The 18,054-nt window shown below is 44.7% G+C and overlaps 1 protein-coding gene across 1 annotated transcript in view; it reads right to left on the reverse strand.

Moving 5' to 3' along the window:
- Positions 1 to 18,054, reverse strand: part of NUP214 (nucleoporin 214) — a 3,229,616-nt gene that overhangs the window by 734,427 nt on the left and 2,477,135 nt on the right. Inside the window, exon 30 of the mRNA XM_044058190.1 lies at positions 12,187 to 12,257. Coding sequence (XP_043914125.1) covers positions 12,187 to 12,257 — 71 coding nt within the window. The remainder of the gene's footprint in view (positions 1 to 12,186; positions 12,258 to 18,054) is intronic.

The following is an 18,054-nucleotide window of genomic DNA, read 5'->3' on the forward strand; positions in this document are numbered from 1 at the left end:
CAGACCAATGATAGAGTACAATGCCCCATTCGGGATGTATCTCGCCCGACATCTGCAGCAATTGGAGATACCCCAAAAGTTCCACACCAAAAGGATAAAGGGACTCCAAAATCTGTCATATGCTGCCAGATTGAAGAAACTCCAGCTCTATTCAGTCACATACCGTCTGCTCAGAGGTGACATGTGCCTGACATACAAGGCCATGTCCAACCCGGAATTAATGGACATGCTCCACCTCAAAAAATCCAAATCCACCAAAACCACTAGAGCAAGCGACTTAAACCTTAGCACGGATATAAACAGGACGTGCTGGAGGGATAGATTTATCACTCAGAGACTCCCTATGCTGTGGAATAGAGTCCCGGTCCATGTGAGGCAGAGCACCTCGCTGGCTCTGTTCAAGAGAAATCTTGACCTGTGGATGGGAGATCGTAGGTTTACCCCGGGAATCATCTCTGTGTCACTGCTGGACAGAGGCACAACAAACTAATGGGTACAGTATTTTTTCATATAAGGGGTGGCGTAAGCCACAAAAATTCGGGCTAGGCTTATAAATGCCTTGGGGCAGATAGCCTAGTATAAACCTATGAACCTAAGAATGAAGGATTTGTTCACAGTGAAACTCTGTCAGCATGAAAAACCAAATACGGAGGGTTTATGGACTAGGTTTGATGTTCTTCGAGCAGACGTGATGGCTACTAAAAAGATAGTTTTCCAAGACAAAATTTTCAAATCGCATGAAGAAGCTGGCTCAAATGGTGGGAGAATAATGCGTGAGAGCATAAAATTTAGGCTCCCGGGCGTATAAGGGGATTTAACTGGTGATCTAAGGTGGAAAGTCCTTTTGAGAAAGGCTTTTTGACAGCTGGTGTGACATTATGTTAAAGCCCTCAGTACCAAGATGAAAATTAGATATGGCAGCAAGCTGCACATGAATATCAGCTGCTGCCGCTCCTTTGTTGAAAAGCATAGTCAAAATTTCTAATAATGAGGAAATAGAGGCTTGGTAAGGGTCAATGTTATTCTGAGAAGCCCATATGGAAAATCTCTTCCATTTGCTGAGGTACAACTTCCTAGTAGAGGATTTATGAGAAGATAGTATATGTTGCATTTCGTTTGAGAGGTTATGGAACCTGCCTATGTTGGGAATTGGAGCAGCCAAGCTGTCAATTTTAGGGGATAAAGGAAGGGATGAAGAGCCCCCGATGAGTGCATCAGAAGGTCCGGAACTGGGTCTAGAATTCAAGGCTCTTCCAAAAGATGAGGTCGAAGGAAGGGGAACCAAATCTGACGAGGTCAATGAGGGGCTATCAGAATGATGGTCCTTCCCAGGGATTTGGCTTTCTGTAATACTTAGGGTATCAGGGGAATTGGTGGAAATGCATAAAGGAGACCCAGAGGCCAATCATGTATGAGTGTGTTTCATGGGGAATATCCCAGAGGGGGAATCAGGGCAAAGTAGCTTCTGCATTTTTGTGTTCATGGGGGATGCAAAGAGATCACAGAAAGGCTGGCCCCATTTGCGGAATATTCTTTCCATTATTTCTTTTTTGAGGGACCACTCGTGAGGCAAGAAAATTGTCCTGCTCAGTTTGTCTGCAATCACGTTGGACTTCCCCAGGATGTGCGTTGGTATCAGAAAGCACTGGGTGGATGTAGCCCACCGCCATACTCTTAGGGCCTCTCGACAAAGGGGATATGACCTGGTTCCTCCTTGTTTAAGTACCACACCACCGACGTGTTGTCCATCTGAATCGCAATTGTCCTCAGAGGGAGAAAGTCCTGAAAGTACTGCAGTGCCAAGAGTACTGCTCTTATCTCCAGGACATTGATATGCAGATGTCTCTTTTGTTCGGTCCATGTGCCTCGGGCTGTTTTTCCCTGAAAATACCCCCCCCCCACTTGATCAGGGAAGCATCCATGGTCACCATGGTCGATGGTGAGGGTGGAATAAAAGGACGACCTATCTTTACTTGGAGAGAGGACAACTACCACCTAAGATCCTTTTTGCATGTGTTTGTTAGAATAATCAGATGTGACACTGGGAGTTCTTGATAAGACCATTGCGTGAACAGAAGCCATTGTAGAATCCGCATGTGCATACGACCTAAAGGAATTGCTATTATTGCAGTTGCCGTCATACCCAGCAATTTTAGCACTTCTGAGGCTGGCACCTTGTCTCTGGAAATGACATTCAGAATTTGCTGAAGTAGTATTGATATCCTTTCTAAAGGAAGTTTTCAAGTGGTGGTGGTGTCCAAATCTGCACCAATAAAAACGATATGTTGCGATGGCGACAAGGCAGATTTTTCTGAGTTTATGGTAATCCCCAGTTGATTACAAAGAATAAGTGTGGTGTCCCTGGCTTGGATAAGCTGATGTCTGGTGGTGGCGGTGAGGAGCCAATCATCTAAGTACGGAAATACCTGGAATCCCAAATGCCTCAGGTGAGCCGTGACCACTGTCATACATTTGAACACTCTGGGGACTGTAGAGAGGCCAAAGGGCAGGGCTCGGAACTGGTAGTGAGTGGCTCCCAGCCGGAAGCACAGATGATCCCTGGATGGTCTGGCTATTTTTATGTGGTAGTACGCATCCTGGAGATCTATCAAGCACATCCAACTGTCTTTCCCTAAGAAGGGAAGTATCGACTGTAGTGTGACCATTCGGAACTTCTCTTTCTTGACAGACCTGTTTAGTCTGCTGAGGTCCAAAATAGATCTCCAGTCCCCTGTAAGTTCCAGATCCTACCTGGTCTGCTGGGACTGGTTGGATAACTCTTTTCTAGCAACCTTTGGACCTCTACTGTTACTTGCTCCCTGTAACTGGGTGGAACGTCCGGGATTTTTTGTTATCAAGGGGGGAGGAGTGGTAAAGGGAAATTATGCATTGCTACCCAGTTGTCATTTGTTATTTTTAGTCAGGTGTCTGTATACAAAGATAAGTGACACCCCAGACTGCCTCCAGAGTAGGACAATCGGGCCTCCTTTCAAGAGCGCTGGTAGGGCTTCCCAAAGAACTAGTCTGTCGCCCTGGTTTTGCGGACCCCCTCTGCCATGAGGACGGCATCTTCCACTACCGCCCCCTCCTCTGCCCTTGGAGGGGGATTCACCACGTGTGTCCAGAAAGGTTCCTTGGGCTTTTCAGAACTACATATTTCCTCCCTTTTGACCCTTGGGGTAGGGTCTAGTAGGGGTGGAAAAACGGACTCGGATGGCAGAGTCTTTCCTTCCTGCACACCTGGTCAGAGTTTCCTTAACTTTGGGCCTGAAAAGAGATGAGCCATCAAAAGGGGTGCTATCAAAGGATGACTTAAAGGGCTCTGCAAAGGAACGTAAGTGCATCCAGGAGTGTCTCATACAAGCAACTCCTGAACCCACTGCCCTACTTGCTCAATCAATGCATATGAAATCAGATGCATGGAAGAGTTCACTATGGAATTAAGGGTAGCAAGCTGGAACGCAACCTTGTCTGTAGCTCTTTCAGCTACAGTACCCTGTAGAGCATCTCCAAGCTCTTTTAGGAGGTCACTTTGCAGTCTTGTGAAATGTGTGAGGTAGTTCAGTGAACGTATGGCAAATGTCGCTGAACTAAACATGCGCATCCCGTATCTATCCATGATCCTAGAGTCTCTGTTAGGAGGATGGACAGAGGAAGAAGTTTCCGACATCTCCTTTTTGGTGGCTGCCACCATCACCATGGCATCTTCAGCCACTCCCTTAATGAGAAAGGTCTTATCGTGAGGGGCAGAAATAAATTTATTGAGCCTCCTGGGGACAGGCTCCATGGTGTCCGGAGACTCCTATGCCCTTCGTGAGACCAGCTCTAAAAGCTCATCGAAGGGAGGAGACACCCAAGAGGTGGAGGGCTGAGACCCAAAAGCTTTCAAGAGGACTGACATCCTCAGTAGGGTTTGGTGGGCTTCCAGACATCCCTCTGCTTTAGTATGTGTCCAAGATATCTGCAAATGAGATATCTTCAGAGGGGGACCGTGGGGACCCTTCTGATTCATCTAAGTCAGTGTCAGATGTGGCAGACTCCTGCGGGGAGTCTAGATGCTTCCTCTTGCAAATTCTCTTACTGGGAACCTCATCAGTGGAAGCTTCTGGTGAGGTCTTGGAAGAGCAGGGACCACCCAGTGGGGCTTCCTGAGGCTCAGTGTCTCTACACTTCAAAGGGATCTGTGAGGCAGAAGTTGACACAGGCACTTTTAGGGAAAAGGTAGTTGGTCCTGAAGTTGTGGATGTCCTGGGGGACATTACTCTCTTCATGGCCTCAAAAGCACCTCTGCTCCTTTGGGAAGGAACCGCTGGATCTGAAGAAACAGATGATTACCTCGGCACCAGAACAGTGGGCTCCGATCCAGAGGTAGGAGCCGAACTCATCTGAGCCGAAGCTCCAAGAGACAAAGTCAGAGCTGAAAGGTCGGTCCGACTATCCTCCCCAGACCCAACCAGCGAGTGTCGGCTCCTAGACTCCTTGATGGGAAACGAGGAAGTCTGAGTAATCAGAACCAATGGCACTGTTGCAGGAGTCATTTTCGAGGGCTCCAGAGTCATCAGGTCCAACTCCTCTGGCTCCGACAGACCGGTATGGCTCGGAGGAGGGAAAAGAAGTAGATGGAGGAACAGTTTTCAGTTCCGAAACCACTTGGGTCGAAACCGACATTTTGCAAATACCATTGCCTGTAAAGTACAGTTGTGTACACTTACCATAAAATGCAGATGTTCAAGTGTATTCACTGTTGCAGTCCTAACCAATGGGTTATCCGGTTCCCGGTAGCCCCTGATCGGCCAGAATACCAAAGGATGTCCGATACAATAGGAGGCAGCCAACGTCACTTCCTCAGTCTTTCTTGCCATAACAGTCAGAAGCCCCCAGAAAACAAGGCTTAAACCAAAAGCAATTTTAGCAAATAATACCAAATTTAGCCTGTACCTTAGGAAAAGAGAGAGGAGAGAACCAAAAAGGGGGAAGGAGGGAGGGAAACCAGGACTGCAACAGTAAATACACTCGAACACCTACATTTATGCTAAGTGTACACAACTGTACTATGTTCATCGTGTTTCACTGTTGCAGTCCTAACCAATGGGTTTATTACCAAAGCCCAGAGAAAAGGGAGGAGGAACCAACAGAATCAAGGATTGGAGATAATGCCCTGCAGAACAGCAATGGCAAACCCTGCCCTAGCTCTGGAAAACAAAGGAAAATTATAATGCTTTGTAAAAGTGTAAAGAGAAGACCATGTGGCAGCCTCTAAAATGTCTTTAGTAGGGACACCCTTTAAAAAGGATGCAGAAGTGGACGCTGCTCTAGTTGAGTGGGTCCTAACCCCTTGAGGCGGAACCTTGCCATGAAAGGAATAACAAAAAGTAATGCAATGTGCAATCCATTTGGAAATTATTTAGTTAGAAATAGTCTTACCCTGGGCTCTAGGGACAAAACTGACCAATAACTGTGCTGATTTTCGAAAGTCTTTAGTCCTGTCCAGATAAAACCTGAGCTGTCTGTGCACATCAAGAGAATGTAGGATCCCTTTCACCTCTATTTCAAGGATTAGGAAAGAAGGTAGGAAGATGTATGAACTGCTTAACAGTCAAGCTAGAAACCACCTTAGACATGAAGGAGGGGTTGGTTCTCAGACAGACCCTATCTGCATAGAAAATAAGAAAAGGCTCCACAGCCATCAAAGCTTGCAGCTCCAAAACCCTTCTTCCTGAAGTTATAGCCAAGAGAAAAGCAGTCTTCCACGAGAGAAACTTTAAATCTGCAATGGCAGCTGGCTCAAAAGGAGGAAGAGTGAGTTTCTCTAGAACAAAATTAAGATCCCAGGCTGGAGTAGGTGCCCTTCTGGGAGGTTTTAAGTTGCAAGCACCTCGGAGAAACATTTTCATCAGGGGATGAGAGAAAATGGGTTGCTCAAAGAACAATGAGCAGAAATGGCTGAAGCATAGATCTTGATGGAGGAAAAAGAAAGACCACCCTGAAGTAAATCAGCCAGGTATTCCAGTATCAAAGGAAGGGTAGGCTGAGAAGAAGATTCCCCTCTAGCCTGCATCCGATGAGAGAATCTTTCCCATTTGCTAGCGTAGGGTAGGGCGTCCTAGTGCTAGGCCTCCTGGCCTCCCTCAGCACATCAAACACCTTCTGGGAAAGGGAAGAAAAGGAGAGAGTCATACAATGAGCCAAGCTGTGAAATAGAGAGACTGAAGGAAGACGAAAAGGATGGAGTCATACAATGAGCCAAGCTGTCAAATAGAGAGACTGAAGGAAGAAGAAAAGGATGGAGTCATACAATGAGCCAAGCTGTCAAATAGAGAGACTGAAGGAAGAAGAAAAGGATGGAGTCATACAATGAGCCATGCTGCCAAATAGAGAGACTGAAGATGAGGATGTAGAATGTTTCCCCCTTTCTGAACCAAAAGATCTGGCTTCAGAGGAAGATGCCAAGGGGGAAATTGGGAGAGACTGCGCAGCAGTGGATATCAATGCTGACTGGGCCAATCCAGAGCTATGAGAATAGTCCTTGGTCGTTCTTCCCTGATCTTCAATAATACTCTGGGAAGAAGAGGAGAGAAGGCATAAACTGACAGCAGCATCCAGTGAAGGACAGAGCATCCACTTTCCAGGCTCTGCTGTGATGCTGTCTGGTGCAAAAAAGAGGTAGAAGATAGTTGTCTGGAGAGGAGAAAAGATCCACTTGAGGAGTGCCCAAACACTGAATGATGCTGTAAAAACAGCTCTGTTCAGTTGCCACTCGTGAGGATCCAGGGTCTGTCTGCTCAACCGGTCTGCCAAAACATTGAGCCTTACTGGAAGAAACTGAGCTAGGAGATGTAGGCCCCAGGGATGCTGCTATGGACCACAGATTCATGGTCTGCCTGCACAAGGGGTAAGAACGAGTCCCTCCCTGCTTGTTGATGTACCACATGACAGTGGTTTTCTCTGTTCTGACAAGCAGGGTCCCTAGAGAAAGAAGATGCTTGAACGCTAGCAAGGCCTGCTGAACTATCAACTCCTTTAGATTTATGTGCAGGTGCATCTGCTGGGCATTCCAATGACCCTGTATGCATCTGCCACCCTGGTGAGCTCCCCAGGCGTAGTCCGAGGCGTCTGTGGTAAGAACTTGAGTGGCAGGAGGTGTCAAAAAGGCATGCCTTTGTTTTGTAGACAGGCTGCTGCTCACCACAGAAACTCCGTTTGCACAGATGGAAGCAGAGGAATCATCATATCCAGGTCCTGTGTGTGTTGACACCAATCTCAAGATACCACTGCAATTTCCTCATATGCAGTCTTGCATATGGAATCATGAGAATCCAAGAGGCCATGTATCCCAGAGCTTGCAGGTATTTCTTTGCAGGGAGCTGGGACAGGCTTGCCAAGTCCTTGAAGTAAAGTGAAAGAGTTGTTTGCTTCTCCTGGGTGAGTGGCTGTGTTTAGACTCGCTCCCAGGAATGTTATCTCCTTGGATGGCACAATTTATGATTTTTCCTCGTTCAGAGAGTAACCCAGGGAAGAGAGAAGAGTATTTACAAATTCTAGATCCTTTAACAGCTGATCTTGAGAATTTGCTTGAATTAGACAGTAGTCCAAGTATGGATAAATCAATTTTCGTCTGCCTGTAAAAAGCAATGACTGGAGCCAGGCACTTTGTGAAAACTCTGGGAGCAGTAGATAAGCCAAAGGGCAGCGCAGAGAATTGATAATGTTGCTTGCCCACCTTGAAATGAAGGAATTACCTGCAACTTTCCCTGATAGGGATGTGCAGATAAGCTTCTTAGAGATCCAAGGTTATCAGCCAGGAATCATTTTCTAACATTGGCAGCAACTGATGCAGACTGGGCATTTTGAACTTGGGAATTACCAAGAAAGAGTTCAGAATGGATAGATCTAGGATAGGACGCCAGGTGCCTTCTTTTTTTGGAACTCGGAAAAGTCTGGAATAGAAACCCTGGCCTACCTGCTGAGCAGGAACAGATTCTATTGCTCCCAGATGAAACAGAGACAAAATTATTTTTTCTACTTCTGCCCTTTGGTTTGGAGGAGCGTCTGGGAATCCTTTGGGAACTGGAAACGAGTGGAAAGAAAACTAGTGCCCTAGGGATACAGTTCTGAGCACCCATTTGTCATCCGTGATAGTGGCCCAGACATTTGCAAAAAGGGCTAGCCTTTCCCCTAAAGGACTCTCGAGGCAGGCAAGAACAGGCAGAAGTTGGATAAAGTCATTGAGAGTGTTTAGATTGAGATGCGGGCTTAGAACTTCCCGCCTTGCAAGTGGAGGCCTGCCAACGCTTAGACCTTTGAGGGGTAGCCTCCTGCCCTCTAGAAGATTTGTAACCTCTAGTCCTAGAACAGTGCTGTCTGCTGGTATCAGGAAACATCCAACTCTGAGAAGGGTAATTCCTGCTAAAGCGAGGAGGTGGAACTTGCAGAAAATCCTTAACAGTTTGCACAGACTTGGTTGCATCCTCCATCTTCTTGAGCACTTCCTCTGCTTTGCTGCCAAAAAAGACTGTCCTTATGAAAAGGTACATCTAAAAGCTTAGCCTTGACAGGCTCTGGTAGGGGCTGTTCCCTGAGCCAAGTGTGCCTTCTAATAACAGAGCCAGTAGCTGTAGCCTTGCAGGAGGCTTCTAGAATATCAAAACCACAATGTAAAGAATGCTTACTGACAAGACTGGCAGAATTCAGCAAATCCTGTATATCCTTACTCTCTGCCAACAGAGGCACACTTGCTATCCTAGACTTAATAGCTTTCAATGTGTGCTGCTAGTATTTCAGCATATGAAAAAGACAAATAGTAGATCTAACAGCAAGAATGGCAGAGGTAAAAACGTTTTTAACCCACCTATCTAGGTTCCTAGATTCCCTGTCAGAGGGAACAGGATTCCTGGTAACAGTGGCCTTAACTCCTTTAGGACCCTGAGAAATAACCTCTGGATCAGCCAACGGATTCCTGAAAAGAAACAGATGAGAATCAGGGACTCTATAGTACCTGTCAGGTTTCCTGGGAGTAGGAGGAACCGAATTTGGAGTCAAGGGATTTTCCAGAAAAACATCATCAACCACTTCCAACACTGGGGGAATAGTCAGAGGCTTATGCTGAGGTAAATCCAAAACCTCCCTAATCCTTTTCTTACATTGGGGATAATCCTGACTTTCCCATTTAAAATGCTCCCTGAGAGCATTTAAAGTATCACCAAAAAAGAAATCCTCTGGGGGAGAAGCAGAAGGGATGGACTCCTCTGCATCTGAATCCTCAAAAGGAGAAAAAAACTGAGAAATTTCCTCTTCATCAGCAGAAATGCAAGAAAAATCAGAACCAGAAAAAGACAAAGCCTCAGGAGAAACATTCCTACTCCTTTTAGATGGAGGCGGCTGAGAACCCCTAATAAGAGTCAAAAGGTCATTAGTCATTTTAACCATTTGGGATTGAGGGGAACGAGAAGAAACTGGAGCCTGCTTTTTTCAAAGGCTTGTGACTGGAAGATTTACCTGCAAGTCTGAAGGACTCTGGAGGTCTGGCAACCGCCGAAGCAGTAGAGGTCATTGGTATGAACTTGCTGTCTGAATGAAGAACGGAGGCCTCGGACACTGGAGTCAGCTTAGCGGCTCCGGATCCAGCAGAAGAGGTGACAAGAGAAAGGTCAGAAGGCAAAATGGAGGCCGGAAGCCTGGGGTACCCTGAAATGGTCTCAACCAAGGCCTGCGATTGAAAATCCACAGACTGCAGGGGCTGCAAAGGCACCTCACTGGCGAACGCATGACTGACGACCATCTTAATATCATCTGAGGACTTGATCTTCTGAAGCCTGTCGCGATCCTTATCCTTATGTTTCTTGGTGATATCTGAAGCCTGAAGACAAGCGGTCGCCATACCGACAAACTTAAGTCACACACTAAAATGTTTAGCTAAAAGCTTAGCCCAACGACGAATAGTATGCGGATTAAAGGAAGCACAGAGATCACAATTGGGAATGTTGTGGTCAAGGCCTAAACAAATAACGCAATAGGAATGAAAATCTCTATGGGGAATCTGCTTTCCACAGTTAAGACAATTATTAACCTTTTCTGACATTTGTTAAGGCAAGAAAAGAGGATCCCCAATGGGGTACTTAGTGCTAGTTGACTTCAACTTTGTAGTCTGAAACCAAAAAAAAAAGTAAACCGCCGAACGGCACTTGTGCAAGAACTGCTTCTGCTTTGGTCTCCCCAGCAAAGAAGACTGAGGAAGTGACGGCTGCCTCCTTTTGTACCGGACATCCTGATGTCCTTTACAACCGACAGCCGACATCTTATTTACTTACCTTTTGTATTCTGGCCGATTGAGGGCTACTGAGAACAGGATAACCCATTGGTTAGGACTGCAACAGAGAAAAATGATGAACATCAACTTTTGCACCACACGATCCACATCCAAATCAGAAAGGTTTATCGAGGACTGAGATGAATGGATCGAGGGTGATACCGATTGTAAGATTGTTGACATCAGTACTACAGAGACCGGTTCCAGGACTGGGGACTGGCTCTGAAAGGATAACATGCTCAGCTCCGAAGGCTGTGTAGCCGACGCTGAAGTTTTTTTTTTATTTTGTTGAATCCACAACTGTCTGTTCCAATGATGAAGACTTAGAGGACTTGGAAGATTTGGGGGATTTACTAGGTTTATCATGGTCGCCCAAAACTTCTTGAAAGGATGATTTTAATAGCCTTCTGTCAATTAACTTTCTTTTTCTTTCATGTAGTACATGGCTACTAAAAGAATGGCAGATGGAGCAACTCTCTCTTGCAAGTGCAAAGTACCCAAACAATAAACACAATTAACATGACCATCAGTCACAGACATTTTCTGTCCACACTTTGGACACTTTTTAAACCCAGACTTGGGTTGTTTCTCCTTATCCTGGTCAGCCATGAGAAATATTTAAATGCACACAAGAAAACCTGTAATAAAGGTATATCAAACACACACACACACACACACACACACACACACACACACACACACACACACACACACACGTTCAACAAATTCAAAGAGCACACAAGTATTTTAAATAGTTAGCAGCCCTTAAAAACAAATGGGCTCTCTAATGCTAAATAGAAACTGTTAATGTTCTATAAACACACACTAATAAGCTATAAATGTCTGCTAAAATACTACTAAACACTCTTCTAATCTATAAAAAGGTACACCAAAAAGAAGGGAAGGGAGATAATAAAGGCCTGATAAACGAAGGTCAAAAAGATGACAAAGTACTATCGAAGGTTAAGCTATATACTAGTTCAAAATGTTTTGAAAGTTATTAAATTGAAAGCTATTATCAAAGTTTGTAAAGATAAACTTTTTCTAGAAGGAAAAAACTATACTGGCCGAGCTGTGAGGAAACCTCCAATCTGTTGCAGCGGCAAACTAGATCTGAGGTAACTCAAGGTGCATCATGGGATAGGGACTTGGCCTCGAGTTGTCTGAAGACCTCGAGCTTTGTAGTTGGCCGACTCGGAGCAGAGGATCGGCTCCGAACCCATCTGTAAGAATGAATGGCGAGATAGAACAACTTCACATTAAAGCCTACAATATTAGTAGAAGAGAAAAATCCTGCTAAGAACTACTAGATCATGTCCTCCCAACTGCAATCCCAGTCAAATGCAATGGGCAGCAATTAGGTTAGCATGGTGATATATGTCATAGAGAGAGTTCTACTCTACAGTCTGGCATTAAATGATGCTACCAGTACAGGCAGTTTGTACTCTCCAGTGACAAAGACAGGATAAGGACACCACAGAAATCTTTACTTACTTGATCTTTTGACAAGGTACGTGGGCTTGTCCAAAGAATATTTTCCACCTCACAACCCAGGCCATAAGGCAATACAACAATTACGTTTACAGACAACCAACTAAAACTAGACAGAAAAAAAATCCATGAATCTCAAGGACTCTGCTGAACATCTAGAAAGAAAAACCTTGAATGACTAATCATTTAGAAAAAGAAGGTGCTACACATGACAGAAGTACCAGTCATTGTAACTAGACTCATTAGCCAAACCCCTTATAAGCCTGCTGAGAAAAACGTCACTGAGCCACATAAAAAAAGACACTTGGGGTTCAGCTATGCAAAAGACTGAGAGGAAAATGTATATGAGTAAAGCTACAGAATATGCAAATATTATTAAAAACACTTACCTGGTCAAATACACTATTCCCACCTGTAGATGTCTGACCAAACAACGAACCGGTAGTGTTGCCACCAAACCCTGCATAACAAGAAGCAATGTATGACACCAATCCTTAAGCATTAAAAAACTGTTAAAGTTTACTAAAATCTGTTGCTCAACAAAATGCCTCTTCTACATGAAACATTTAATTATGCCTTACAAAGTACCAAGTATTTTTTTCATTTGCAATCTTCTTACGCTTTCTAATAAAAACTAAAAACAAAATACGTCCTTACTATATTAGCTGAAACACAAAAGGATCCATCTTCACGAGTATTTGCTTGGATTCACTGCCACTAATCACAGCTTGTCAAAACTTCACATACAGATGCACAGACAAACACCCAAAAGGCCAGAAAGGGCAAACAGGTGTGTTGAGATGACTTGTACATACCCCAGACTATATGTCTACAGAAATGACTCCCTGGTCCCAAGACTGTGGTAACTGCTACCATGGAACAGGAGAATGTGTAAAGGACTCCACAGGGAAATGTTAGTATAAATCCAGCGCGTCAGACATCTGCAGGCAGAAGTAGTGCAGACTGACTGACATTTAATCATCATCCCACCAACAGATTCAGCATATTGACACAACATTTAGCTTGAATAGCCAAGTTGTGTCTGTGAAGACTTTCTCTGCACAACTCCTGTCCAACCTGCAGATCATGAACAAGTGATAGTGGGACATTAGCAGAATCAATGCTATTCATAGAAAATCAAAACAAACTCTAACAGACAAGAACAGATTTATAACGGGGTCAGCTAAGATCCAGCTGTCCATACATAGAATACTTTGGCCCCATGGGGACTACATGTACTTCAATCACAGACATCAATTTAGTGAACAGACTCCAAAATAATGACAGGTTATGACTATGAAGCACAGACAATTTATGGATTCCTTTGGCATTTTTATGTAAAAGTAGGCATCCTGGAAGTCCAAGCTGCATATCCAATTTCCTAAACAAGAGAGAACAGATGGCAGCAAGATCCTTAGAAATGCTTCCTTTGGACAGATGTGTTTAGGCCACTGGTTGGCCACAGCGCATTCATCTTTTTTTTTTTTTTTTTTAAACACTAAAACCAGTCTGACGTTCAATTCAGACCCTCTCTAGTCAGATGGGACCCTCTGATGGCTCTGTTTCTGCTGCTTTCCTTCGACAGGGTAGGATATCTAGCACGGAAGGGATGAGAAAACCAAGGTGAACAGTATGGATATTTCGTAACCCCTGGATAACTATCCTTATGCATCTGTCCATCCTTGTAGCCTTCCATGCAACGGGTGCAGGGACAAGCAATCCCATGAGTGCACCCAGAGGGCAGCAGTCAGACATGGGTTAAGGACTACTGCTGTATCTCGATGACTGCTGACCCATGACTCATGGCATATGGCCTCTACAGAAATAACCTTTGCTTGTTAATTCTTAACAGACTTTTTTTGCTGTTGCTCACACATAAACCATTCTTGGGAAGGGCTTCACTGTATTTTAGAAAACTATTCAGGAAGCTGGAACTCAACTCTGAGTCCAGCAAAAATGGTATCCCCTGTTCCATATTCTTCATATGTGCCTTCATTCCTGCCTTGAGCAAAAGCAGTTACTGGAACAGGCTGTTCATGAAGGTAACTCTGGCATCCTTGATCAATCACAGCCACATATGTCAGTGAAAGTACAGTTTTTATAATCTTACCATAAAGGCAGGTGTCTTCTCTTCACTGCTGCAGTATTCCTTACAACAGGGAACCCCTGCCAAGGGTGTCCCGATGTACGGCCAGTATACCAAAGCCTTTAGGATAATAAGGCTATGCTGCATGTCACACGTATGCTCCCGCATACAGCACAGGGCATAAAGGTGACGTCCGTATGTACCATCCTCAGAAATGAGAGCCTCAGTAGGAATGGCCAGTGCAAGGATGGGAGAGGTACCAGGCACATCTAGAAGGGAAAAGAACCAAAGGGAAGAGGGAGGGAGTAAATACTGTGACACTAGAGAGAAAGACATTTAATGTTATGGTAAGATTTTACACAACTGTATTATGTCCTTCCATTTCACTGTTTACAGTATTCCTTACAATAGGGATAGTGCAAAAGTTCATGATGAGAGGAAGGAGAAAGATCTAACACAGCCCTCTAGAAATCCACAAAGGATGGCCCTAGCAAAACCAGCTCTAGCCCTAGATATCACATCCAACTTATGCTGCTTGGTAAAAGTATGCGCAGAAGTCCAGGTAGCTACCTTAAGAATAAAGTTCACATCTATACCCTTGAAAAAGCACCAGAAGAAGCCACAGCCCTAGCAAAATGAGTCTTAACCGAAGACAGCTCTTGCCATGAAAAGAACAAAAAGAAATGGTTTTAGATATCCATGAAGAAATAGTTTGCTTGGAAACAGCCAATCCCAAAGATCTAGGATGAAAGCAAGCAAAAAGCTCATCAGATTTGTGAAAAGCTTTCGTCTTATCAAAATTAAATCTGCATTGTCTACACACATCCAAACTCTGCAAAATCTTTTCACTTGCAGATTGTAGAGAAGGGAAAAAAGTGGGAAAGTGAATAGACTGATTAAAGACAACTCATTCACCACTCTGGGCATAAAAGGATGATTAGTATGAAGGGATACCCTGTCCTTATGGAAAACTGAAGGAGGAGGAACAGCCATAAGGACCAGAAGCTCAGACACCTGTTGCAGAAATAAGGGCCAACAAAAGAACAGTCTTCCAAGAATAAGGCTGCAAAGGAAGCTGAAACCACAATCTCAAAAAAAGCCTGATTCAATTTCTTCAAAACAAAACTAAGGTCACTGGAAGGAGGAACAAGCTTCCTGGGAGGTCGAATATGAAAGATGCCTTTAAGAAAATGTTTATCCTCAAATCTAGAGGCTAAGGGGGGTGCTAGAAGCAGACAAGCAGATACAGCCGACAGGTGGGCTTTAACGGAAGAATATGTCAACCCAAAATTTGAGAAATTCATACAGATAAGAGAGAACTAAAGGAACATCCACAGAAAGTGGATCCAGATTACAAGAAAGGCACCAGACAGAAAACCTCTTCTATTTGGTAAGCAGGATTTCCTAGTAGTGGGTTTCCTGGCCTCCTGCAGGACCCTAAGTATGTCCTTAGGGAAAAAAGGTGTCTATATGGAATCAAAATCCTATCACCCACAGTGTCAGCTGAAGAATGGACAGGTGGGAATGGATGGTCCTTTGTCTTGTGTGAGTAGGTCCACCTTGTGATGTAACTTTGTGATGACTGCCCTTGGCTAAATGCAGAAGAGGAAGGAACCAATGCTGTCTGGGCCAAAAGGAAGTCACCAGGAAGATTTTAGGAACATCCTGCTCATCTTGAACAGGACTTTTGGACTGAGAAGAAGGGGAGGGAAGGCATAGAGAAATATTCCCTTCCAGGAAAAAAAGACAAGGCATCCACCTTTCAGACCAGACAACATGGGGTTCTGGTACAAAAAAAAGAAGAAGGTGTCTATGCAGAGGGTGAGAAGAGAGATCTACTTAAGGAGGATCCCACTGTTAGACAATGTCCAGAAACACATACCTGTTGAGCTTCCACCCATTGGACTGTGTAATGGACCTACTCAGCAAGTCTGGCACAATGTTCTGACCTGAGGGAATGTAAGCTGCCTGAAGTGTCACTTGACATTAAATAGCTAAGTTCCCACACTTGCAGAGGAAAGAAAATCTGAAGGGACAACATCCGAAAGGAAGTGATCTTCAGAAAGCTGTTTAGGTGAGAGGGATCCAGAACTGGTTTCCTAGTGCCCTCCTTCCAAGGACCAAGAACATTCTAGAATAAAACCACTTCCCTCTGAGACACTGGAACTTCCTGAATAGTTTTTAGAGTCAATAGACCGTGAAGCACCTCTGGGAAAAAAAAATAAATTGTTCCTGAGGGGGCTGAGGAATGCCTATGAAAGGGGGAAGAGATTTCCAGACCATGTAATACCCTTGGCGAATAATGGAAAGAAAGTACAGTTGTGTACACTTACCATAAATGTAGATGTTCGAGTGCATTCACTGTTGCAGTCATCACATTTGGGTTATCTGCTTGCAGGTAGCCCTCAGTGGGCCTGATTATCAAAGTCTTGGGTCCTGCGTCGGTTGCTGTCATCTTCCATGACATCAGGTAGTCAGGGGTATAAAGCATGCAGCTGACGCCATTACATCAGTTTTTCTTGCCCCAGATGTCAGGTGCCCCCATAATGGGAAGCAATTATATACAAGGTTACACCTCCAACAAAAAAGCAAATACACCAAAAAGCTTAAAGCATAGTAAGCAAGAATAGGTATAGTCAATAGAATTCAGGGGGCTGGAGGGAGGGTAATCAGGACTGCAACAGTGAATACACTCGAACATCTACATTTATGTTAAGTGTACACAACTGTACTATGTTCTTTGTGTTTCACTGTTGCAGTCATCACATTTGGGTAGATTCCCAAAACTAAGGATGGGAGAAGGTAATGAGATACCATTAGGACCAACTATAAGGCCCTGCAAGACTGCAGTGGCAAAGCCAGCTCTGGATTTAGAAAAATTGGCAAGGAGTAATGTTTGGCGAAGGTATGTACAGAAATCCAGGTTAGCAGCTTCTAGGTTGTCCACGGTAGGGACACCTCTGAGAAAGGCTGTAGAGGTAGATGCAGCCGAGGTTGAATGTGGTCTTATCCCCTGTGGGGTAGGTTTTCCCTGGTGCTTATAGCAGAAATGAATGCAATGGCCTATCCACATAGAAATGGTTTGCTTTGAAATGGCATTTCCCTCTGCCCCTACAGCAAATGCAACTAGCAGCTGTTCAGATTTGCTGAGAGGCTTAGTCCTGTCCAAGTAAAATCTAAGTTGTCTGTGCACGTCCAAGGAGTGCAGTATTCATTCCCCTTTGTTCTGTGGATTTGAAAAGAAGGTTTGCAAATGAATGGACTGTTTAAGGGCCAACACTGGATACCACCTTGGGCATAAAGGAGGGATTTGGTCCTGAGGGACACCCTGTCCGCATGAAGGATGATGAAAGGCTCCCCCTGCCATGAGGGCCTGTAATTTAGACACCCTTCTTGCTGAAGTGATGGCTAGAAGTAAGGCTGTTTTCCAAGAAAGGAATTTCAACTCTGCATTTGCAGCTGGGTCAAAGAAAGGGTGAGTGAGCTTTTCCAATACAAAATTAAGGTCCCAGGCTGGAGTAGGAGCTTTCCTGGGTGGTCTTCAGTTTTTGGCCCCTCTGAGGAATTGCTTCAGCAGTGGATAAGAGAAGAGGGGTGGTTCTGTATTGGAATGAGCTGAAATGGCTGAGGCATGAATTTTGATGGAGGAAAAGGAAAGGCCCTTGTGAAGTATCTCAGTTAAATATTGAAGAATATGGGTAAATTGGGCGCTGCTGTGCCCATCCCCTGAGTTTGGCTCCAGGAACTGAATCTTTTCCATTTTTCAGCATAAGATTTTCTAGTACTAAGCCTCCTTGCCTCCAGAATGACATCCATCACTTGCTTACTGAGGAATGGGAACGGAGAGATCAGGTAATTAGCCAGGCTGCCAGGTTCAGGGTTTGAAGCTGTGGGTGCAGAATCTGGCCCTCCTGCTGGGACAGCAGGGCAGGGGTCCGAGGCAGGTGCCATGGGGTCAGCAGTGACGCACTGCGTAAAAGGGGGTACCAGTGTTGGCGTAGCCAGTCTGGTGCAATCAGTATTGTCCTTGGGTTGTCCTGTTTGATCTTTAGTAGCACTTTGGACAGGACAGGCAGAGGAGGAAAGGCATAAACTGATAGGTTTTTCCAGGTGAAAGACAGGGCATCCACTTTCCAAGCTTGTTTGTGGGGAGTCCTTGTGCAGAATTTGT

The sequence above is a fragment of the Protopterus annectens genome, chromosome 16.part0 (assembly GCF_019279795.1).
Source record: "Protopterus annectens isolate FY-2018-M chromosome 16.part0, PAN1.0, whole genome shotgun sequence".
NCBI classification, from domain to species: domain Eukaryota; kingdom Metazoa; phylum Chordata; order Ceratodontiformes; family Protopteridae; genus Protopterus; species Protopterus annectens.